The 24,651-nt window shown below is 37.4% G+C and overlaps 2 protein-coding genes across 8 annotated transcripts in view; both read left to right on the plus strand.

The window, feature by feature from the left end:
* The window catches only part of mphosph9 (M-phase phosphoprotein 9), a 31,028-nt gene extending 29,430 nt beyond the window's left edge, over positions 1-1,598 (plus strand). For both annotated transcript variants that reach the window (XM_039677394.2, XM_039677393.2), the window contains exon 24: positions 687-1,598. In XM_039677394.2, the coding sequence (XP_039533328.2) occupies positions 687-788 (102 nt within the window). In that variant the 3' untranslated portion in view covers positions 789-1,598. The remainder of the gene's footprint in view (positions 1-686) is intronic.
* A 1,098-nt stretch (positions 1,599-2,696) lies between these two features.
* Positions 2,697-24,651, plus strand: part of pitpnm2 (phosphatidylinositol transfer protein, membrane-associated 2) — an 87,653-nt gene continuing 65,698 nt past the window's right edge. For 2 of the 6 annotated variants that reach the window (XM_039675922.2, XM_039675923.2), the window contains exon 1: positions 2,700-3,323. The gene's annotated coding sequence lies outside the window, so the exon portion shown is untranslated. Of the gene's footprint in view, positions 3,324-20,495; positions 20,733-24,651 lie in introns of those variants that run through there. The other 4 variants (XM_039675918.2, XM_039675920.2, XM_039675921.2 and 1 more) reach the window with 4 other exon arrangements.

Raw genomic sequence — 24,651 nt, forward strand, 5'->3', positions numbered from 1 at the left:
TACGCAAGTGCGAATTTATATCTAGCACTTTTGACTTTTTAATTCGCAATTATGAGTTTATATCTCGCAATTGTGAGAAAAAAGTAAATATTGTGAGTTAAAAAGTCAGAATTGCGAGTTTATTGCACGCAATTCTGACTTTATAACTCGCTATTGCAAATTTATATATTGGAATTCTGATTTTAATACGCAATTGCGAATTTATATCTAGCAATTCTGACTTTAATACGCAATTGTGAATTTATATCTAGCAATTCTGACTTTTTAATTAGCAATTATGAGTTTATATCTCGCAATTGTGAGAAAAAAAGCCACGCTTATCTTTTAAATTGTTTTATTCCATGGGAGAAACAAGCTTCCATAACAATCATTGTTGGATATCAATGCAATCAATCGTTGGATATAATGCGATACTAAGTAATTAATTACTTTTCCCTTGAAAAAATAAAGTATGGGATTACTTTTTGTAACTTACCCAACACTGATCACAATATAGTTATTTTTGCTGGAAATTCAACCCCAAAAAAGTGTTTTATATTGTTACACAACAGTGATAATTACTTTTGTTAATAAGCCAGTGAATTTAATACTTTACAAATGAAAGGCTCAATTTTTTATTGATTATGCATAACAAATGACCCAAATGTGTTAACATTATAAACTTGATGATGTTATTCATCTCCCAGGTGTCCTTGGAGAACCGGCTAGAAAAGGTGAACCGTGACCTCGGATTCATCCGCATGACTTTAAAACGATTCAACATCCTGCGTTCTTCTGCCAACATATAGCCAACAGTGAACTGTCATGAATTATGATCACATGCAGTGGCTTTCTTTATTCTGGACCATATGAATTATTATTACAATGGAACGATCGTTCCACTGTACAGAGACTCTATGTACATGTGAAGTAAATATTTCTACTTTTATTACTGTAGGATCTATTTTGTATGTTTTATTACATGGTGAACATACTATAAAGTATATTTTAATAATGCCTAGATTTGTAAAAACATTTACTTTTTTAATGTCACAGAAGTATGGAAAATTGTAGGCTCGACTCATTCAGGTGAATGATGTAGATATTTTTATCGGTATTCATTTGCTTCTGGTAAATGAATGGCAAAAATACAGTCCTGCAGGGCAGCTCATTTGCATATGTTTCCATTCCACTTGTGTCTTATGACTTTTTATTTAAATGACACTTGAAAACGTATATCATTTGTTCACATATCAGGTTTGTGGCATGTTCATTAATGAAAAATGTACGTGATAACATTGCCTGTGTCATACAAGAGCAGAGAATGATAGCACATAGCAAGGCTAAATTGCCCTGTTGAAATCATCTCATGTAAAGAACACAAACTCAAACCAGCACTGACTGTTTACACATGGTTATCAAAGGTAGACCTCTGACATTTTCCAATGCAACACAGGATGTGCTGCTTACTTTGATGCATGAAATTTAAAATATGCTCTTCTCTGCTTTCCATCGTTACCTGTCGACAGTTCATTTCTTCTTTTTTTTCCTGTAGCTCATGGAATCTATTTAACTGTTGCACAAAAATGTTCCACAATTAAAACTGCATACGGAAATAATGTGTTAGGCAGTGTCATTTAGCGTCGGGTCATTATGATTTCTTGGTTGTTTGCTCAGATCATTCATTAATTGAGCTTGAAATGTGTTTGTATTCATCACAACTGTTTTAGAGTCAAAGGCATAATTCAGCCTAAAAAGGAAAATTCCCCTCTGAAAATATGTAAACAAAGAAGTGTGTGTAAGGCAGACATGCTAGATTTGTATGTGGAAAAGTATGGGTGGAAGGCAAGATTTTCAGTGAACATGAAGGGATTGTTAAACAATAATTTGATTTATGGGCGAACTACTCGAATTTACTTTCTCACAGAATGGTCCTATGGCTTTAGTAGAATCTTTTTTGGGAAATGTCACTTAGCCTACCCCTCAAGTTGTTCCAAACCTGTATGTGTTTCTTTCTTTTGTTGAACACAAAAGAAGACATTTTAAAAAATGTTGGTAACCAAACAGTTGACAGTAGCCATTGACGTCAATTGTATTCGTTTTCCTATTATGGAAGTCAATGGCTGCAGTCAACTGTTTGGTTACCAACATGTTTGGAAATATCCTCAGGTTGTTCCAAACCTGTAAGTTATGTGTCTCTTTCTTCTGTTGGAAACAAAAGAGATGAGTAAGTGATGATAAAATGTTAATTTTTGGCATAACTCTCTCTTTAACAGTCCATTCACGTTCATTGTATGATTGGAAAAGAGCTGCTTGGATATTTTGCACACACACAAAAAAATCTAACTTTTATTTCACAGAAGCATGAAAACCCGCTTTGAAATGACATAAGGGTGAGTAAATGATTTTTAAATTCATGGGTAAACTATACCTTAATTTAAATTACATTCGCGTTACTTTTCGGGCAGCTAGTCCCCATTCACTTTTATTTTCAAAGACAAATATTATATCCCTTCGTGTTCCACACAAGACAGATATTATATGAAGTCGTGATAGTGAGTAAACAGTGACAGAATTTTAATTTAGTCTCACCTCAACTTTTACCTCAGCGATTTAACTATCGCACTACGATAGGCCGCCGCCAGAGGGCGCTACGGCGATGGAAAAATAACGGCCGAGACTAGAGGAAGGGGAGAGGCGAATTTAACATCCAATGATATCGGACCAGAAATGATGCTGCTGCTCGCACTTTCGGTAAATATAGAAAGAAGGAAAGGACGTGCGCGCACCGAAAAGCTAGGTCAAGGTTTTGAAGAAGAGCATGCTTTAAATAGATCCACAGAACCCACGGGACGTCACGTTAATGCACGGATCAGCATACCTGTACTGTTTTTATGCCTGCTGTTTTTAAAGGATCCACCACATCAGCTGCAGCGGATATCATGATGCAGGAAGATCTCTCTCGCTGCTCTATATGCTGACAACAACAATGCAAAGGCAGTGACAGCCGAGTTCGAGCTCTAGTGTGGTTTAACCAGTCCTGTCACTTCCTCTTTGACGTGTGCATGTTTTGGTCAGTCAGTTCAGTTGTAAGTTCTATTGTAAAACCACAGGACTTTATATTTGATTGCATGGAGGACAGTTTTGGCCTGCTTTCCTGTTTTATTTAGTCGGATGAACCGGTAGCCAGCCGCTTGCTTACACACCGCGCGAGGAAATTGCGTTGCAGCGACCCGGCAGACACCTCGACCTGCAGCGGGGATGTGTGTGAGCTAAAGCCGCCGGATATTGATGGCCACGTCGCTCTGATAAGAGCCGATTTGAGCTAAAACTCCACGCCGAAGGTAAGAAAAAACAAAGCGCGCGAAATAGTTGTTCGCGGAGTTGTCACATTTGAAATGTAATTCTCAACGTTCATTATTTTTATTTTAACGGTCGCTTGCGAGTTAGCTATAGTCACGGCCTTCATTCGTGACCAAAATAGATAATTAAACGCCACAAATCTTGATTTTTCTTAAACGGATTGCCCTATTTAAACGGACCATTTGGGAGTTATAATGAGATTAATGTATGTGAGTCTTAAAGGAGTTAATTAATTGTGGAAGAGATTATTGTATTATTTAGATGCTGTAATTTTAGTCTTATCTTCGGTCTTTTACAGTTGTCTAGATTAGATGGGATTCATAAATTGGCCAATCTTCACGGTAGCATGAATAGTTAATGAAGGTTATCGCTGGCCAGTCAAATCACTTATGACAGTCAAACTCCTGTTCGCTTACTTAAATGTAATAACTATTCAGTTTCCTTAGTTAGCATTCAGTTTGTTTATATTTTCATGGATAGTTGGCATATCTTTAAAGAGCCTCACTTATTTCCATTTCTGTGTAATTTATAAATGGACATGGAAATTGATCATTTTGCCTATGTGATTAACTTACCTCAGGAAACCTAGTTATGAGATGTATAATTTGGTTATTGGGGTGTTGAATTTGTGACCTAATACTGACGGTCCATCAAAGTTAATTAGCTTTAGAGATAACCTACAGGTTGAAGAAGATTAGTGAACTTTACAAGTGACATCCACTGTCCATATAACAGATGAATACCTGTAAATAAGTGATTTTTGAGTCACAGTTAGTTTAAAAAAACGTCTTAAGGTGGGAAGGTGGCCTTTAAAAGGCCAGTTATATTTCTGTTTTGAATTTGAAATTAAGCTAAGCTCTTAAGTTACTTATAAATCATACATTTCTGCAGTATGGTTTTCTTAATGTGAGAAAACTAATGGCACAGACATGACACTGTATTTCTGTGTGCATGACCATTTAATAATTGTCTATTTTTGGGTGGTTGTTTCCTTGATGACCTCGTTTTTCTTGGTCTATTGGATTCCAAAAGTTAATCAAATGTTAGAACTAACTTACATGGTTGGTTAAAGATTAGAAAGCCCTTAAGGTTTGTTGCTCAGAGGCAAACATAGTTTGCTATCTATCTAGGTCTATCTATCTATCCATGTCGGTCCAGTGTCCGTCCATCCATCCAGTGGTTGATTCTACATTTTTTTAAATTTGATCCCTAGTCCTAAATATGTGGTTCCATCCTCTGTCATGTCTTTGATTAATAAACATATCGAACACAGTCCTGCATCATCCAGTAATACTTTCAGTCTTGTCAAGATAATTGGGACGTTCTTCATGTCTTAATTGCAGGGTCTCAATTTTCTTGTCATGGAATTGTTCATTTTAGCTGCTATTCCACTTCGGAGCCTTGGCGCAGGACACTCCCTTTCGCTAACAACCTACATTTTTAGTTAGCGAGACCTCATAGTTTGCCATGTTCTTTTCAAGCACATCGATGGAGGGAAAAAAATGCTTCCCTGTATCTAATTATCTTGCCAAAATGATTAGGTTTGTCCTTAATGAATCCTGTTATGAAGCAGCCATCGTAGAAAGAATGAGTCAGAGTATTGATTGCCTCCTCCCTCCGCCCCGGCCGGAGAACGCTTGCTAATGGCTGTAGCTCTGGCAGGGATGTATGGGTGGACGGTGGCGAGGCAGGCCGCTGCCAGGCTCATGACAGCATGCCGATATGACCCCGACACCGTCAGCTGCGGGTTGTTGCCACACCGAAAAGAGGCAAGCGAAACAACGGGCCGACACTACACAGTTGCACCTTGTTATTTATAGCTACATAGTAAACACTGAAATGTATTCCCTCCAAACAAGGCAACCGAGCATGCTAGGGGCCACAAAGCTGCTACCAAACATACGTGTGTTCATATGGGCCAGGAAGTTTGTCATCCATTGTGTGATTACTGTGAAATAGCCTGTTCTGTGCTTTCCTTACAATGGCTTTTCCATTGGGAAAAGGGGAACATGGTTTGAGACATATTTTATATATATATGATAATAACTGGGTATATTACAATTTAGTTATCTTTGCTGGAAACATAACGTAGAAATATATTTTTTTAATAATCAGCTGAATTACATTAAATATACTTTAATACTTGAAAAGATGACAAATTAATGTCTGCTAGCAAATCAAAGCAGTATAATATAACAGCTTTGCACAAAACAGTAGACTTTAAAACTATAATATATAATGTATTTGTTATGTAAGCCAATGTCAAGGAGCCAAGTCCTATATATTAACACATGTAATTCCACATAAGTTGATTTTTATGTTAGTTATATTTTTCTTCTTCTTACATTGTTCAATAGATGTTCAATACATGTTAATTTTATAATTACAACCATAAACAGCCTACCTATAAACCATGTCTACACAAAATAAATAGCTGAAATTTTAATAAACTAGATGCACATCTGCGACACAGGTTTCAGTGGATGGTAGGTTTTTTGCTTGGTCATTCCATTTCAAATCAACCAAATTTCGATAACCTCCCCGGCTCAAATTGATTTTGGTAATATTTTTTCTGAAGAGACTAGGGGTGTAACGATACACAAAACTGACGATTCGGTTTTCCCACGGTTTTGACATCTTGGTTAGGTTCGGTTTAGAAAGCTAAAATTGCTTTCTTTTTTTGTTTTTTGTTTTTAAACAGTGGTTTAACGAAAAAAATGTCTTTGTCTTTAAACTAATTCAATTACAATTTAACGTTTCACAAGAATTAAAAAAATCTGCTAATGCAGTAAACTATATAGGGAGCCGTGCATTATTATAACATTAAAGGTTGTAGCCTAGACTTATAACATAAATAACACAACACATTGTATGAAAACATGTAAACTGAACATAAGGCAGTTTTTTTATTAACTTGTGTTTTACTCTAATTTGTTATTGAAATATAATAATTTACAGTTACACAGTTGTCATTTTCATGAAAGATTGTTTAAAGGGCACCTATTATGCCCCTTTTTACAAGATGTAATATTGGGTGTCCCCAGAATGTATTTGTGAAGTTTCAGCACAGAATAAAATGTGCTGTTTTGGTGTGTACCACCTTAAATGCAAATGAGCTGCATATCCCCGCCTGGCCTTTGGATGAGGGCGTAACTTGTATACTATGGCAGTCGGTGTAAGCAAAAGGGCTGAGAGTGAGAGACGCACTGTTTTGAATGTCATTCAGCCGTAAATGTTTGAATCGGAATATATAAATAGTCTCTGATCAGACCCAGATGACAAAGAGACTCCGGCAGAATAAACACAAATGAGAATGGACCAGGATGTCTCGGTATGGTTAATTGATACATTTATGTACTTAAATATAGTTGTAATGGCGTCCTCTTTGCAATAATGGATGTGCAACACACAGACACAAACACTAACGTTGGCGCAATTTTTTGAAACTGAACACATACTGTGATAAAGTTTGCTACGTACAAGTGAAATTACATGTATACGAGGGACCTGTTGCGTCATGTTTACTTGTCATACAGGTGCTTCTGTGGCAAATGTGAGGAGAGGGCTAAATTACAGAACAAGAACATATATGCAGTTTTTAATACAATATGTTTAAAAATATATATATTTATAATCGTGTGGTTACACACTATACAAACAAGGTTTAAATTATATACACAAGACATCCTACAGCGACGACGAAAACAACTTTAGACGCATTTGTTGTTGAATTGGCTGACATCGACTGAAATGACTATTTGCTCAAAAATCATAAAATACACTTACTGTTACTGGAGGTGTCGTTGGATCGCAAACAGTAGACGACGATCCACACTTGAGGATTTACTTTGAAACAAGACCTGCTTTGAATTGACCCTTGTTCACAAAACAGTCTGTCAGAAAATGATTCGCTCAAACATAAACTTATTTATGAAGGAAAGGCGTCACTTAAACTTCAAAAAATACAATACATCCACTGTGTTTTCAGTGGCTCTGATGTCGGAAATAAGTGAAAACCACTATGTATGTCATTATTACGTCCCATCCCAAAACAGAACACTTATGTTTCCAAGAGACATTACCGGCTGTCGTTGAAACAATGAAGTATGGCGTACAGATCACTGAGGGCGGCGTCTATGCCACAAGCCCACAACCACACTGTCAATCAAAACCCCTTGCTCAATTCTACGTCACAAAGCGCTGAATCTTAGAACAGCTCGTTCTGAGACAATGCATATGATTTATTGAGATTGTAAAAAAACCACTGGGTGGATTTTTATCATTCTAGAGTGGTTTTGCTCACACACTGCCAACACACATTTATGTTCAAACACCATGTAAAAGTGAATTTTGCATAATGGGTGCCCTTTAAATAATCAAGATATCATTAACAGGTTAAGTAAAATATAATATAAAGAGGAAGGCTAACACAGTGCATTTATTTAGTGCAAGAGTTCATTTATAGGAACCAAAGTTGTGGACACTGAATCACTCGCCTGTTGAGGTAAATATAATTCTAGTTACAAGCTATGATTTTTTTTATTGACGTCTTTCCGCTGCTGAAACACTGATTGAACGATTACATGAGTGTGATGCCGTTCAGTAAGTAAATTGTATCTTTCAACATACCTTCAGGTAGGGCTGCAACAAATGATTATTTTGATAATCGATTAATCTAACGATTATTAGAACGATTAGTCGACTAATCGTCGATTATTTTGCCGGCTTATCAGTAAGTCTGGAACGGTTATTCATCTTTTTCAATTAGTTAAAACATTGAGTTATACATATTCTTACTATAATATAAAAAAAAGAAAATCAGTCCAGCTTTTGAAATGGTTGTTTTAATGAACTGGAGCCAAACAAACAGGTCATTCTCTTTAAGTTTTCAGATTTCAGTCCAACTCAAATCACATACAAAATGGTCTCTAAGCTCTTGTTTAATGACCACTGCTTTTCTTAGAACTGAAACAGAAAAAGGGCCATTTACTTCAGAACACAAAAATGGTAAAATATTAATCTACAAACCATTATTATAAATATAAAATTACAATATTTTTTTACATGGGAATTGAGCTGACAGACACGTTCTCTTTCACCTTTTAATTTACAGTATGAAAAAGAAAAAGAAACTGCCATGATATTCTTCCTAAACATCTCGTTTTTAAGCCTTCATGATTATGGAAAAAAATACAGGCAAGTGATAAGGCTATAATACTAGTGTTACAATAATAAAAACAGCCCTGATTCCTAAGCTCGATCAAGCTTTATTCAATGCTAAATAAATCATCACATTACTGTAATTATATTATTATTGATAATAGTATTACTATTATTAGTAGTACTGCATTATCTAATAAAGAGATTTGCGTTACCACTAGTTAGTAAGCTCCAGCTGGAGAACTCTCAATTCTCACCGGCTCCTCGATGTTTCCGCTTTAAGTGCTGCAACATGCATGTTGTGCTCCCGTGAAAAGCAAGTTCTGCCTTGCATGTATTGCACATGACAGTATTGTTAGTTTTAAGTTTTGTGAAATTTTCTCAAACCTTGCTAGTTCGGATTTGTTTGCACTCCGTCATAATTCGCGCTGTTTTTTCTTTTACTGCAACAGCATTTGTAAGGGCTGGATTACACTCTAGCGCCACAGCGCCGTAGCTGTCAAATCGCGATATTGCACGTGAGATCAAACGACTACTCGAGTCGACAACAAAGATATTTGTCGACAATTTTTTATTGTCGATGTTGTCGACTAATCGTTTCAGCCCTACCTTTAGGTGTCCTTTCTGTAACTGAGGAAGGGATGATCGCGTTTACTCACGCGCCGCGCTGCCGCTTGAAGTGAGGAGCTAGTAGGCCTACAGCGATCTGTCACGCCACATCAAAGAGGGCCAAAACAACATATATTGTTTGAATTTCGTGATCAAATAGACAGAATTTGAAAGATTACACCTTGCTTATCGAAAGTACCAAAATACAGAGCTTGTTATTTGGTGTTAATGGTGGTTAGGCTACAAAACTGAATTCGTTGTGTACTGTACACATAAGACATGAGGTCCATTGAGCCGGGCTGGGCGGGGCCGGGGTAGCAGGGTGTTCAGTACCCAATGAGAGTATCGTGATTTGAATCGTGAGTTCTGTATCGCAGTTTTTCGGTTTGAATATCGTCACATCCCTAGAAGAAACTCAAAGATAAATAGCGATCAAAGTCAAAGTACATTTTTCACCTGAAAATTTTATGGACTTTAGACAGATGGCAGGTATAGATTTATTAGTTGAATCTGTTGACTTTACCAATCTTTGTTTCATATACCAACAGTGACAGTTCAAAAATAGGAAAAAGCACTTGTGTTTTTTGCCCCAATTCTGGTCCATAACAAACATTTCTGTTTATATCTTCATTTTAAATGTTCAGTCCTAGAGAAATGGAGATTGTGTTCATACGTGTGCTATGACTGACAGTCGTTGGTGTACACTGTACAGTGGAATAGGGTTGTGCCGATAGACGATAGCATCGTGTATCGACGATAGTCTGACATATCGCCGATGGCAGATGCCTTTGACGATATCAATACGATAATTGGCTCGTTTTACCATAATGTATTAAATTATTATTATTAGGCCTATTATTATTATTATAAAGCTAGTATTGTTATTAAATGAATATTAGGAACTACAATCAATTTGCCTTGCCTAAATTTACAACGACATCACCTCATAACAATTGCAACACACGCACTAATGAGGACTCCTCTAAGAGAATGTTTTTAAAACAGACTAAAAAACATCCCACATCAAAATTTAATTGCAAGGTGATCCATTCACAAATTATCAAGTGTGCTTGTTTTAACAGACGCAAAATTCAATTTCCTACAGATCCAAGATGAAAACGGCATCGTTGTTCGTCAGTATTTGTTTCCGTAACACATTAACAAAACGTTTATTGACACTAACACTAAAAACAATATAATTACTAAATAGTGTTAATAATAATATCACTAAAATAGTATTATAGTTACCGTTATCATCGTCCTCTCTGAGTGAACGCGGCGTTAATGCAGATGCCGAAAGCAGTCCGTTTTTACTTTCACTTTCAGAGATTGAGCGCGTTTACATGCGATGACGTTCTTAACCTGATTATGTTGAATAAACTTGACAATGCATGTGGTCATGTAAACGTTTCCTTTATCAGAGTCAAGTCATAAGTATAAGTAAACCGATCGACTCAGCTAGACGTTTGGCCCTTGCTCTTGTTTCTCCCGGCATTTAAAACACATTAACCCGGTCAGAAAAAGTCGGAGTTTGCGATATGTGCCCCCCTAGCAGTGCGCTCTCTGCGCACTTCACATGCGCACTTCAGTAAGCACGAATACTGAAGTGCGCATGTGAAGTGCGCAGAGAGCGCACTGCTAGGGGGGCACATATCGCAAACTCCGACTTTTTCTGACCCAAGAAATTATTAAAACGTGTTTTCATCTCGTGCAGAAATAGGCCCTAGTCAAAATGCTGCATGTAACGGCATGAGGATAGGCTAATGTGTCCGTAAATTTCCCGTTGACAAACAAAAGGATTAGGATCTCTTTTTTTTTACCTCACTATACCAGGAAATAACCTGATCCTATTAATAAACACTCCACCTTTGCTAGCAAAATAGAAAAAAGATTCTCGTATATAAATCGAAGTAGGCTAATAAAACAAGCAAATTAATGAGTAGGCTAAATAATCAAGTTAATAATCAAATGTTAGCCCCGCCCCCTCACGATACTATATCGTGTATCGCCGATCTCACAGGCTGACGATAGGACGATATGAAAATGGAGCATATCGCCCAACACTACAGTGGAATCTGCTAACCCGTGTAACAGTAGCACTTTTCCCTCGAGCAGGCAGAGAGTGTAACAGAGACGCTCGACCCTCTCATCTCCAGACACTATATCTCTCAGGTGAGACCATTAATAAATGAAGTGTGTAGGTTTATGTGCGAGCGCTTTGTATCATGTTTAGTATAGCTTGTTCTGGATCTCCTTGAGGATTCTTGTGGGAGACTCATCTCATCAGTCATTCTGGCGTTGATCTGTCCTGTTCTATTTCTTGCTGGATTTTCTTGGCAAACGTTTCCACTGGGCACCACTGGTATCTCCGCTTCCACATATACCCCTTGTGCTGGGTAACGAGCATACTGAGCAGGAAATGTGTTGGTGTTGGCAGAAGAGCTGTGTGGGCATATGCTTGGGTGTTTTTATATAACTTACAGAAAGTTACAAATAACCATTCCATCTCCATCGACATCTCTATTCCCTGTTCTGCTCATTAGTCAGCTCAGCTGATGTGGAAGAGTTGATTCCCGCAGTCGACAAGAGCAACGCCATCTGGATTTAGATCTGTTTTAGATGGCTTGGATGAGGATCCGTAACCTGAAAGAGAGATCATGGGATCTTAATGGCCTTATGTCTTATCAAACTTGATTAAATTTTTCTATGAAACACAAAAATGTTGTGCATTATATTTCAAGTCTTTTGAAGTCGTATGATAGTTAAAAAAAATCATCTTCTCAACTCTCAAAATCTGCAACTCTCAAAGCTAATATTAAGTCTTTATGGCTTTGAATATTAGGGCTGCCAAACGATTAATCGCGATTAATTGAATCCAAAATAAAAGTTTGTGTTTACAAAAAATATGTGTATAATTATTTTGTGTGTGTATATATATATATATATAAATACACACACATGCATGTATATTTAAGAAAAAAATATTGTTTATATATAAAATATTTATATATACTATAAATTATATATAAATCTATATACAGTATATACATGAAAATATTTCTTGAATATATACAAGCATGTGTGTGTACACAGTCCACCCACATATATTATGTAAACACAAACTTTTATTTTGGATGCGATTAATCGTTTGACAGCCCTATTGAATATAATGTCAAAGTCATATGAATTACTTTAATAGTGTTTTTGTCACCTTTGTTGGTTTTTAAGTGTTTTTGGAGCCATGCTCACCATAAACTGTTGTTGTATCAAAAATTTAATTGAAAAGACAATACAGGCTTGGATTGACATGAGGGCGAGTTAACACTGACTGAATTTCATTTGAGGGTGAACTCTCCCTTCAAACCCATCAGAAGTCTCTGTGTGTTGAAATGTTTCCATCCCCGCTGACCTCGTCCCAATTTCACAAATGGAAAAGTTGCATGGACCATCCCCGAGCGTTATTGCGCTCATGCTACTTGTGACGGCAAAGCCAAACGTCAGTGTCTTTTGAAATTTTAATAGTGTTTGTCCGCCCCACTTACAGTAATAGACTTGGAAAGGCAATAACACTGAAAGGACCACTCTATTAGTACAGACTTGCCTGCTTCAACCTCTTTTGTGACATCAGTACTTCAGGTTTTTGTTTGTTTGCGGGCAATAGCCATTTTTCACGAAGCAGAGCGCTATTATTAATGAATGCAATCAGGAAATGGCCAGTTGGTCTTAATAGGTTCCTGATCTTGGTAACAAATGGGTCCGTGGCTGTGGGGTGTGTGCCATTATGTTGCTCTGAACGGCGTGCCTGCGAGAAGCAACTGTATATTTCTCACTTTTTTTGGGCACTAAAGGAAGTGTGTGTCCACGCCCATTGTGACTTTTATTGATGGTGTCGACTCGTCGCCTACACTAAACTTAAAGAAGTGTCTGCAAATATGTTAAAAATAAATCGCCTACACCAGCATATATTTATTAGTGTATTTGCAATGTTTTTGCTTACAATGTAATCAACATTATAAATATTTTTTTGATTTGAATGTACTTTTAAGACTATTCACTGGTTTACCCATCAAGTTTTCTAAAGATTGTCATTAAGTTGATTTTATGATCCATTTTTTTCCCACGACTGGCATGTTTTTTATTTGAATATAAATTTTCATGAATCAGTGTAAACTATTCATTTCAATTTTTTGATTCAAAACTGAGTTATCTCAAAATGTCCCTTTGAAACATTTTTCATGTATTGAAATATTTCTGTAGTGTCTCAATTTTTTTATGTTTTAATGTTAGCAAAAGTTAGAATTGGCACAGTTGGCTTCATTTATTTTAATCACTTCAAGATGTCGGTTTTTATGATTCAGAAGTAGTGCAGCACGTCATTGGAAAAACTTTGTGATATTTTATTTTTCTACAATATATATTTTTCGATGTGGAAAAAGTTTCACCAGATGTTTGAAAAGAATGAATATTTCTAGAATAATGGGGGCAATTTTGTAGGGGAGTGAATCTGCATTGAAAATAGTAAACAAATTGCAAGCATATAAATTCAATAGATACAAATGAAAGTAACAGTGATTTAGTCTAACAGTATTCAGGTACAAAAATTGAATAATCAAATTTTAAAATAACACTGCATAGTCTTCACTGTGTAAATGTAATATAATTAATCTTTATTAAAGCTACAAAGTGATTTTCTTTTTTTCTTTTGTTGTTTGATTCACATTAATGACTCATACAGCAGCAGGTATTTTAGGCTGCTGTCACTTTAGGAACTGATGGACGGATCCAATACGATGATGCGTATTTGTTCTTTCTCAGTTGTTTATGTTCATGTAGACCATAAGCGACTGTGTTTATGAGGATACTGTCTATTGTGTTCATTGAGATGGCCATTTTGACATAATTTTGCATGTATGTGTCCGTTCAAGCACGACTCTTCTCTTTCACGTCTTCATAAATGGTTTAAAATTGCTTGAATGTTTAAACTGACAGGAACTAAAACACACGCAAATCATGTGTGTTTTGAACTGTGGTGCACTGATCAACTACTGTACGATCCGCTGTGATGTGACCATCGCAGATGCGCACATCACTAAAGCGATATATTGTGTAGCCCTATTCAGAACTCTGATTCGATGATATATAAATATAAATTGACACGCATATTCAGTATCACCAAAAAGCTGAAAATAGTCCAGATGGCATTTGTCTGTCTCTCTTACACAAAATCTGTCATCAAATTCTTGATCCACAGTCACAATTTTTCATGTGTATGTGCAGGAGTTTGTAGATGAGTCTATTTTGTTTTCGTGTGAGGTTTGTGTTTAATCTCCTGGCTGTAAAATGATCCCCAATATCAAACACCTGATGCAGTATTCAACAGTGTGATCGATTTCTCAAGCCTCAAGTTATGCTAATTTCACATCAAAATCAATGCCAGCCCAAGTCCTCCTGTTCTACAAACTGATTTTTCATATTTGCTCTGCCTTTTGAATATTTACACGCAGCTTAATGTCGAAACTGGCACGTTGCATCAAAACTGCAGTGTTTCCATTTATGGTTTTCATCATCGCCAGCTAATTGAAGCCAGAAACGCTCGCTGGTGTTTCTGACTTCGATTAGCTACATTACTGTCTGCGGTGAGGTTTTTGGCTTCGGCGTTTCGGCAAAGTTCCTCTCCGAGCTCGTGTCTGATAGGGTACTACCAGGGCCAGTGGAATTTTCCCTCCACCTCACACAGCGACCCGCTTGCATTCATCATTCTGTCGAAGAAACGGCCTCGTAGCTCACTTGCTAAGCGATTTGCATTTTATTGTGAGGTTTTTAGATTTGCATTTGTTATCACAGCAGGTATTTGCAACGCAAAGCAATGCAGAAGGAGAATGAAGGGGCTGAGGAAAGATTGCCATTCAATTTTGTGCTTGGCATTAGCGTAGGTTTAAATTGCATACAGGTGTCATGTTTGCATATATTAATCCCTATCTATCATTGCTTGACTTGAGTTTGGGACATTTTCTTTAGTTCATGTGTGTTTGGCTGCATTATTTTGTATGTCACAGTGTTTTTGCATTTTCCCTCCTAGCCACGTTATTTGTTCCTCCCCATTACCCAACAGCATATCAGCAGTCACATCAGCCATCCACCTTATGAAACTCATGCATTTTACCCCGAGCCCCCTAATGTGCTCCACCAACACCAGCGACGTACCATCTCAGACTCCCGACGGAAGCCGTTTTCTCAATAGGTTTCATTTTTCCTGCAACCGGACCCTAAAAAGGCTTTTTAATAGCTCAGAGTAGAAGCTCCGCATGAGATGAGTGGCTGACGATTATCTGCGCTCAAATCCCCGTGAGGTGAGTGATTTATTACAATAATTTAAAGAAACGAGTGAGCACGGAGGCGAGCCGCTATCAGCTGGCCCGCTCTATAAATAAACTGCCTTTTCTCATCATCCGCCCCTCACGTCAAGGGTTTGTTTGCGCTTCCCTCTTCCTCCATTTATTCATGCGTCTTGTGTAGCGGCGCGTTGTCTCCGACTTATTTGCCTCTAATTTATCTGAAGCAGAAGAGACTTCGGATGTTCTGATAAGAATTTTATGGTGTTTTCACAAAAGCTACGTTGGAAGCAAAGCACGTCGCCCTTGTGTGCAATTAGTAACAAGGAAACACTTTGCAATGGATTATTCTGTTTTGGGAGCGATGCACAGTATCCCTGCAAAAGCATTGCACTTTACATACGAAAACATACTTTTTTTTGTGACTTTTCTTTTTGGATTTAAGGACATTACACAATATATATATATAAACTACGTTTCTGAAGAAAAGGTTAATGATGCTTTTTGATTTCTGGTGGCATGTGGCTGGTTGCCAGGGTGTTGCTATGTGGTTGCTCGGGTGGTTTCTAGGGATAGGCAATTTTGTAAACTTCATTTCGAGCTTTGATAGGTCTCAAAAACGAGTACTAGGGGCGCGACCCCGTCATACACGGTTATAAAAATGAATGTTGACAAATAAAAATATGACGAGCAAAATAACATTTCTAGATTATCACATAATGCATCAATGTTTCGGAAAAAGAAAGCCTGTCCTAGATAACACATCCTATAATATGAGATTAATTCAAAATCCCAGATAGATACACAACAATAACGTAACCTTTGTGAAAAAAAAAATAAAATAAATAACTACTGGATTATTAATAATATCATCAATGTTTTTGGAAAAGAAAAGAATCTAAAAGCAAGTCTCAAATAACCCAATCATAGTCGGTAATGTTGGGCTTTGCATTTGGGCTGAGACTGAAGAGTGTTCTCATTATAGTGTTATATTGGCTATATGGCAGCTGCACATCTTGCACGTATTTCCATGATTAAAGTGATTCCAGGCATCACCGCATGCTTTCAAATCACTTATTTCATTTTCATGATCCATCGTCGCGGTCACGTCCAAGTCCTCGAGTACTCGTGCTCATCCCTAGTGGTTTCCCTCCAGTTTTTGTCCTTTAGATTTTCATTTGTAAGATATAGATATTATTCCACCATGTTTTTCCACCAGCAAGCAGCACATGACTTCTCAATAAGACACATGATGAGGTTTCTGAAGGTTAGATGTATAATATTAGCAGACACTGCATGCTAATTGTTTAATTTTAAAGAATTCGATCTAAACTTTGTCACCTACAAATGAGATAATGGTGTTAATTCTTATGGCAGTGATGCCCGTATCAAATAACCTCTTTTGAAACTTCGTTTCGAGATGTACAAGACTTTTTATTTATCACCATAGCCAAAAGTTGTAATATTCAAAACACTCCCTTGTTCTTTGTCCTGTTACACAATGTGTCCAAAGCAAAGGAAGTCCTTTGTCACCGTTGTGTGCTCATGGATCTACCATTGCATTAAAAATCCTGTTTTAATTTGCAGTGTTTAGCAGTTACGCAGGACCAGTGACGTGGGTCATGTACTTTCAGAGCCAGCAAGTGTCAGACTTCCGTATCTGCGTAATGTCGGCACTCGACAGCGCTGAGACGCCAGAGGACTTCAGATCAATTAAATTTAACAAATTGCTGTTAGATAGACAGGTCTGTTAACAGAAACCTGCTTATGGCGGGATAACGTTGGTGCTCCGTCGTCAGATCAGCTAGAAGAATGTGAAATGTCAAACATGTGACAAATGACACAGTCCCCAACATGATTCCTGTTTTTGAACATCACATAGTGAGACATGGATACTACTTTTTTTTAAGGTTTTAAGTGTGGTAAAAAAGGGACATTTATTGATATTAAAATTTGACACTTATGCCTGATTTGACGTAGGGTGTCGCGGGGATTCGTAAACGACAACGGGCGTCGGGACGCAAGATTCGATCGTATCATCTCGTATAGTGTCTCATAGTGGGCGACAACCTACGTCGCATCTGCGATGCTTCACGACATCGCGACAAAAAGACTAGCATGTTTAATTTTTTAACAGTCGTCCACAACGGTTACGTCACATGTTGACCAATAGGAGCACAAGCTTTTCCGTACACAACTTTCAAAAATGGCGAAACGAAAGAGAGACGATGGAGCTAACGTTAAAACTAAAAGTAAAAATGTATAAGAAAACAATATTTTACCTCAAGTTCTCTTCGGAGGATTGACAGCCCATTCTGTCCTCTTCGAGCAATCCAGGAAAATGTCCATTGTCGGGTTTTCTTTCTTTTTGTACTTTTTTCTGAACACAGGACGGCCAATACAACACTCACCACTTCATCCATTGTTTGTTTACATTCATTTCTGGAAGTCAGTCGCTACTAGTTTCGCCTTCTCGATGACATCACGCGCGCCGTTAAAGACGGCACGCGATGACTGGTCAGGTAGCAACGTGTAGTCTGACATGTGCCTTGACCACGTCACGACAAGATTTTAGGAGTCAAAATCGCGTAATCTGACACAGTGACTATCGTAACAGACAAAAAAAATTGTGTAATCTGAACCAGGCATTAGTTACACTATCGCTTATAAGTACGTTTTTTTAATCGCTTTTGAAAGAAGTCTCTTATGCTCACCAAGGCTTTATTTAATTGATCAAAAATACAGTAAAAATGGTAATATTGTGAAAAATTATTACAATTTAAAGAACTTTCTGCATCATTACTCCAGTCTTTAGTGTCACATGATCCTTCAGAAATCATTCTGATATGATGATTTGCTGCTCAAGAAACTGAGTTTTTGTAAAAAATAATTAAAAAAATTTTTTTTAATAACTTTATTTGAAATTTAACAAATCTTACTAACCTCAAACTTTTAAACGGTAGTGTAAACATTAAAGAAAATATTTAATATAATCATTTTAAAGTAGAGTATGGATCTGTTAACTAAAACTATGTAATGTGGCTATCATTATATCATTATTACATTTTTAAGTAACCATTATTTTCAAGAGTTACCAAATAATTAGCATTTAATAATTTAAGGCCAGATGAAATTAGCTTTGTCATCGTCTTGTTATCGTAATAGTTTTCAGTTTCCCCCCTGTAGGCAGTCCATAAGTAATCAGATGTCTGGAGCTGCTACGCTGACTTTCTAACTTGATGCGTTGTCGTAATTGTACACGGCTTCGAGTTGCCCAATCATCGTGGACGCCAACCTTAAAGAAATCAATGAAGAGCTCTTAGCTTCCCTGCACAGCTTAAGGCAGCGCCATATGAAATGTCACGCATATCTAATCTACGGGCCGACCTCACATTAGCACTGTTAAAGTGAATTAATCTCAGAGGTCGATGTGTTTCTGGGAACCGCAGCGGGGCTTTAGTGAGCCAATATTCATCATTGATAGATTTCATTAAAGTGAATTGTTGGTACCAGATTTTATTACGCAAGTTTTTCCAGTGCAACCTTTGCATTGGTTAAACAAGAACATGTTCTTTCAAATGTTTGAGGGAAATTTTGGTACATGCAAATAATCATTTCAAAGTTTTGAAAGATTAATAACAGAATGACACGAGCTCAAGCTGAGACACTGTATATTTGCAAGTTGAAGGTCACTTTAAAGTAACACAAAGTAGCCATTAATATCTGTAGTTTTGGTTAAACATTAGACCACATTGTTCTCAAAAGCACACCGATGGCTTCTTTCCAGATATCTTTTGCAATTAAAGATCTAGTGATAAATTATGATCTAAAAAGATCACTTTTTGCATTTTTTATTTCTTTGGTTGCATCACAATTCACATTCTTGTACTGCACACACTAGAAGAAAACATGTGATTAGAAAGTACACAAGTGTCGTAAGACTAAGACAGTACAGCCGTGGCAGCTTCAGCTCAAATTCCTCGTCTTTTTTTGTTTGTTTGTTTTTTTAGATAGAGACCCGGCACAAATTCCACTTCTGTAGGACAAGGGATTGTGGGTAGTAGTCGAACTAATAGGTTTTTCAGTGGCTCATGCTGATATTTAGATGCGGGATGGCCGATATAATGCCTAAATTTATTAAATTATGACATATTTTGATTGTTTAAATTAAAAAAACTTTAATTTAAACTTGAAATTCACTAAAATAGTCCCTCCTGTCTAGATATTGACATTTGCCATCAAAAACCCATCTGTCCACTAATTGTGAGTATTATTAGCTCAAGAATCAAGCATGCATTGCTATTTAGGATGGCTTGTATATAAATTGGTTTGGTGGCAAAGTCTATGTTGCATTGCATGTGTAAATAATAATTGATTATTGAAATGAAGTATTGAAATATGTAAGTGACCAGCAGGTCAGAATTAATGCCTGCAGAATTCCACAAAATTGGATCAGCCCTCATTGGTAAACATCAACGCATTCCCCTTTCCCTTGTGTGTTTGTTTATTAAATATTTTGGCTAATTTAATTATGCTTTCAGCTACTAATGAGAGTGTAGTACTCTCTTAAATGTTTACCTCACCATGTTGAAAATTATTTTGACAATTTCCCTCCGAAATCAGTGCGGAAACATGCATTAGGTGTGTTAAATATTTTCTCACAGCATGTTTAAATTTCCCTCCAAAATCTGTTCAAAGGCTTGAGTCAATTTATGAGTTTGGTGTCATTATGTCAGTTTCAATGGCTCCTCCCTGCTCATTTTTTCCCCATTAATTCTCTTTTATTCCATTGATGCTGCGTAACTCTTTATTGACGGACCTGCGCTCATATTAAGCTGCAGATCTTCCTCTCTCTACTGACTGAATCTAATAGCTATCAGTCAGTCTGGAAGAGCGAATGCAAACAGGAGGGGGCGGAGCCTCTCGTGTGCACAGCACTTAGTGGGCCGTCCCTGAGCTGCCTTCATCACACCCACTCCAGCCAATCCCAATACAGCCTTTTGCATTTCCATGGCAACAGAGCTTTATAGCCCCACAAGAGGTGGATACAGGCGAAACGGCAGAGGAAAAAGGTTGCAAGTGAGAAGGAGATTAAAAAAAAAGAGACACATTTTTCTTTTCCTTCACGTTTCCCCCGATGATTTTAACTGGCAGTGTTTGACCAGACCAGAGGATAAAAAAGCACAGCAATGGTGGCAGGATGCTAGAATGCTTCTGTTTGGGAATGGGATTTGGACCGGCTGCTTTCTGTCCATTGATCGGATCAGTTGGATAGACAGCATCTAACAGGTATACCGTCTACGCTTGGACAGACGTGTTGAATCTCAGTGCCTGGTTCTCGACGCTGCTGATAAACAGGTGTTTCTTGAGAGGATGGAGAGTTCTGAGGGCTCAGTTCGTTTTCCTGTTTTTGATCCGAGTCTCTAAAGGAATGCTCTTCAATCCCACAGTATTTCCACATGCAAATTCATCTGTGATGTCTCTGCTGTGATTTTTGCCGTTCCTAAGACCTCACCTCGCAACTTAACTGATGCACGCCTTGGCGTATTAAGATGGAGGTTTGGGGGTGGGCGGGGGGAATCTTACATTCAATGATGTCAACATTATTAAGTGTGTGCATATTTAGATAAAAACAGGTTTTCTATTAGGAGAGATCTACAGCCTGTTGATATGTGACATGCAATATTACCATGTGGACACTTGACACAAACAAGCGATTACCTTTTTCATTTCTCATCTAATGCTTATGATAAGTAATATGCCATTACATGTTATTGCCCCCTTTTTAGTCACTCGCACACTACTCTGTATTTTCCACAGATGTGCTTAAAGATATCGGATCGTGGTGTCCGTTTGTTTGGACACATCGGTCCTGGGAAAGCGATCTCGGTGGGGAACTGTCCTCTTATACAGTTGGCACTGTGTAGACACTTGCCATCGGGAGGAATTTTTAGAAACCCCTCAAACATAATTATGGACAATTGCATCTGTTGCGAAGTGCAGTGCATGGCTTTTTTGTTGTTGCAGATCGATGACAACATGTATTCGAATGTGTTACGGTATCATTTTTTACCAGCTGGTGAGAAATAGGAAGATAAGGCGCTGTAAATCCCTCTCCGTAGTCACATATGTCAGTGTTGCGCGACACAAATGAATCCCATAGGGCTTGACGTGTTTCAAAAAGCCGCTACTGGGGATCCGGGTGACGGCAGTGGTTTGGTATCCAGACTAACTGGTTTCAGTGGGCGTAAAGATGTCATCCGTAATGTTCTCTGAAGTATAGGTACATAGATGTGTTTAAAGAAGCAGGCTTTGTCAGTGTTGTATTGTGGCATCTGTCTCTGGCATGCAGCAGAACGTCTTAGGCCTCGGTTATCTTAGTCCATTTGGCTGATATTTCAGGTCTAGCCACAAGCCCAGTGTAGCTGCAATGCTCAGGGCCCCTGACATAGTTCAGGACCAAAATGCACCAGTGCTGGCAGCTGTGACTCACCAGTGGTGACCATTACAGAGTTGTTCTTAGTCTGGAGAATCTCTTCCAGCTGTGACCTTTTATTGCCTGTGCTGTGGAAGAATGACCAACCAGATATTCGGATATTTATATATGTGAACAGAGAATAAATGCAATAATTCTTTGTTATACTTTTGTTTTTACTTTGGGTGTCCTTTCTAAAACACTGACTGAACTATTTTATTTGATATCCTTGATTTTAGATTCGGTGTCGTTCCAAATGAGCACCTGTTTTTTTTTTTTTTTTTTTTTTTTTTTTTTTTGAGTACAAAAGGAGAATTTTTGCAGAATATCTCAGCTGCTCTTTTCCATTCACTGAATGCATAATCTAAAAATGCAATTTATTAGTTAGTGTCTCTGCTTCATACTTTAGTGGAAACCGCGTTACATTTTATTTTTCTTTAGGATTCTTTGAATTGACTGCTCAAAAGAACAGCTTTTATTTGAATATTATTATTCTTATTATATTATAAATGCCTTTACTGTCATTTTAATTCATTTAATCATTTAGTTCTTTAAAAAAAAAAAAAAAGACCAGACTTTTGAACAGTAGTGTACTTCAATTTTAAATAATCTTTTTAAAAATTATTTAGTGTTTTTTTTTAAATTATTATTTTAATTTGAATGTTTTTAAATGAAAAACAATTATCAGGATGAGTAAACAATGAATATATAAATGTCTTCTAATTTCCTTTAATAATACCTTAGCTTTAGGGTATGCTGGAATGAGGCAGTGGTGATAAACAGTAGTTTGCTCTCTAACCTTTCCTTTTATGAGCCTTTGATTATTGTTACTATATTTAGAGACGCGTCGAGGGTCCAGCCAATCTATTGTAATTGTGTTGAATGCTTCCTTTTCACCAGGGGCAAGACAGCGCAATCACAGCGCAATCCTTTTTACTGCAAGTGTGTGTGACGTAACCGAGCCGTGCAAGCTATTTTTAGACCAAATAGCCCGATATTTTTCGTCATAGATGCCATTTTTAGCTCTGACAGCTGTTGCACCTAACATGGCCCCTCTTGGGAGCCCTGAGATGGTTTCTTAGTCGATGGTTGCTGATTGTTTATGAGTCTTATGGTGTTTGTGTTTACACCAGCTCACCTTTCTGCTCACACACACACACACACACAGCTGTCCGCTTTACCTCTCAGGGAAGAGTTGGGTAAGTTGGATAATCCGTCTTACACTAAGCGGCCTGTGTCATGTGACACACCCTGTGGAACTGCAGGAGAGTTACGGTGTCTGCCGGACCTCGGTGTCATCAGCAGGTGGATTTACGTTTCTTACGGCAGCCGAAGGTCAAAACGAGGCCCCTTGTGTTTTGTTTCTGGAAATCGCTCGCATGGATGTCATTCGCAGACAGTTGGATGCCATTGCAGCGCTTCTGCTGTACAGTAACACTGTATTTATTAATGGCGAGTTGTGTTTCAGACCACTATGTCTGAATACATAATGCCTGTGTGATTATACAGAACATCTGTTAGTTTTGGGTTTTGCAAATGATTAAGAAGTAATATGGAATATGCTACTTTGTAAACAGAGAAATACAATTTTTAATATGCATTTTAATTTTAATGATGCTTTACCACTTTTTCTACATAATGTGTTCTATATCATTCGATCGAGAGAGAGATTGCACCAACAGAATTAACACTGTTACTCTGGTTCTTCAAAATGGAACAAAACACTATATTTTTAATTTCATATTTTTGTCTTGTTTTGCTGTAAATATATATCTCAACATAGTTCAAACTAGAGCCCGACCGATAAAGGCTTTTGAAGGCCGATACAGATTAAAATCCGATATTCCGATATATCGGCCGATATTTTTTTGAATTTTTTATTTTATTTTAGAAACACGCAACAAAACATTAACAGATTTCCCTAACATTAGTTAATTGTAGTTATTTATGAGTTTTAACTAAAATAATATGATAATGCGTTTAAAAAAAACTTGTTTCTTTTATTCTCACAACAGAACAGACTGATGATAGTTGCATTAGCTAGCTTTGTGGTTTGCTAGTCTATGATGAGCCATAATTTAGCAATGGATAACGTCATACTGCAAATTGTAAAACATACATCTTCAATATAACTGGACAAGGAGAGATGATGCGTCTCATTGCTATAACTGTCTCGCGCTATTAAAGAAATACTTCAGTCACAATGTCAAAAGTTAAAGGGACAGTCAGTCAACTACACTGTAACAACGTAACGTTACTATTACTAGCTGATTCCGCATCACTCTCGGTTTAACAGCAGCAAAACTGGACATGACAGTCACAAATTTTGTCATGCTTATTTGAGTTAAGAGAACTGATGGGGATGTTCTTTTAATTGTTATTCAAGCAATGTATGTATCGTGACCAACTCAACGAGTGTTGCCAACAGGGACTGTGTAGAGTGCCCTCTGGTGGACAAACTATACAACTCCAACAATAATGACATGGTAGAAGCGCGTTTCATCTGTTTTTATTTTATTTCTGAAATATTCATTTATCAGCCATTATAACTGCCGATAACGATAGTTTGGAAAATGCCTAATATCGGCCGAAAATATCGGCCTAGCTCTAGTTCAAACAACATGTACTCAAAAAGCAAACTTGCATAAGATATTAAGACTTGTTTTAAGCATTTCTGCAAATCTTGCTAAACTTGCGTGGTTTATGGTGAAGATTGATTATGTTTTGATATTT

Source organism: Pimephales promelas, chromosome 23 (assembly GCF_988280905.1).
Source record: "Pimephales promelas chromosome 23, fPimPro1.hap1.1, whole genome shotgun sequence".
Classification (NCBI taxonomy): domain Eukaryota; kingdom Metazoa; phylum Chordata; class Actinopteri; order Cypriniformes; family Leuciscidae; genus Pimephales; species Pimephales promelas.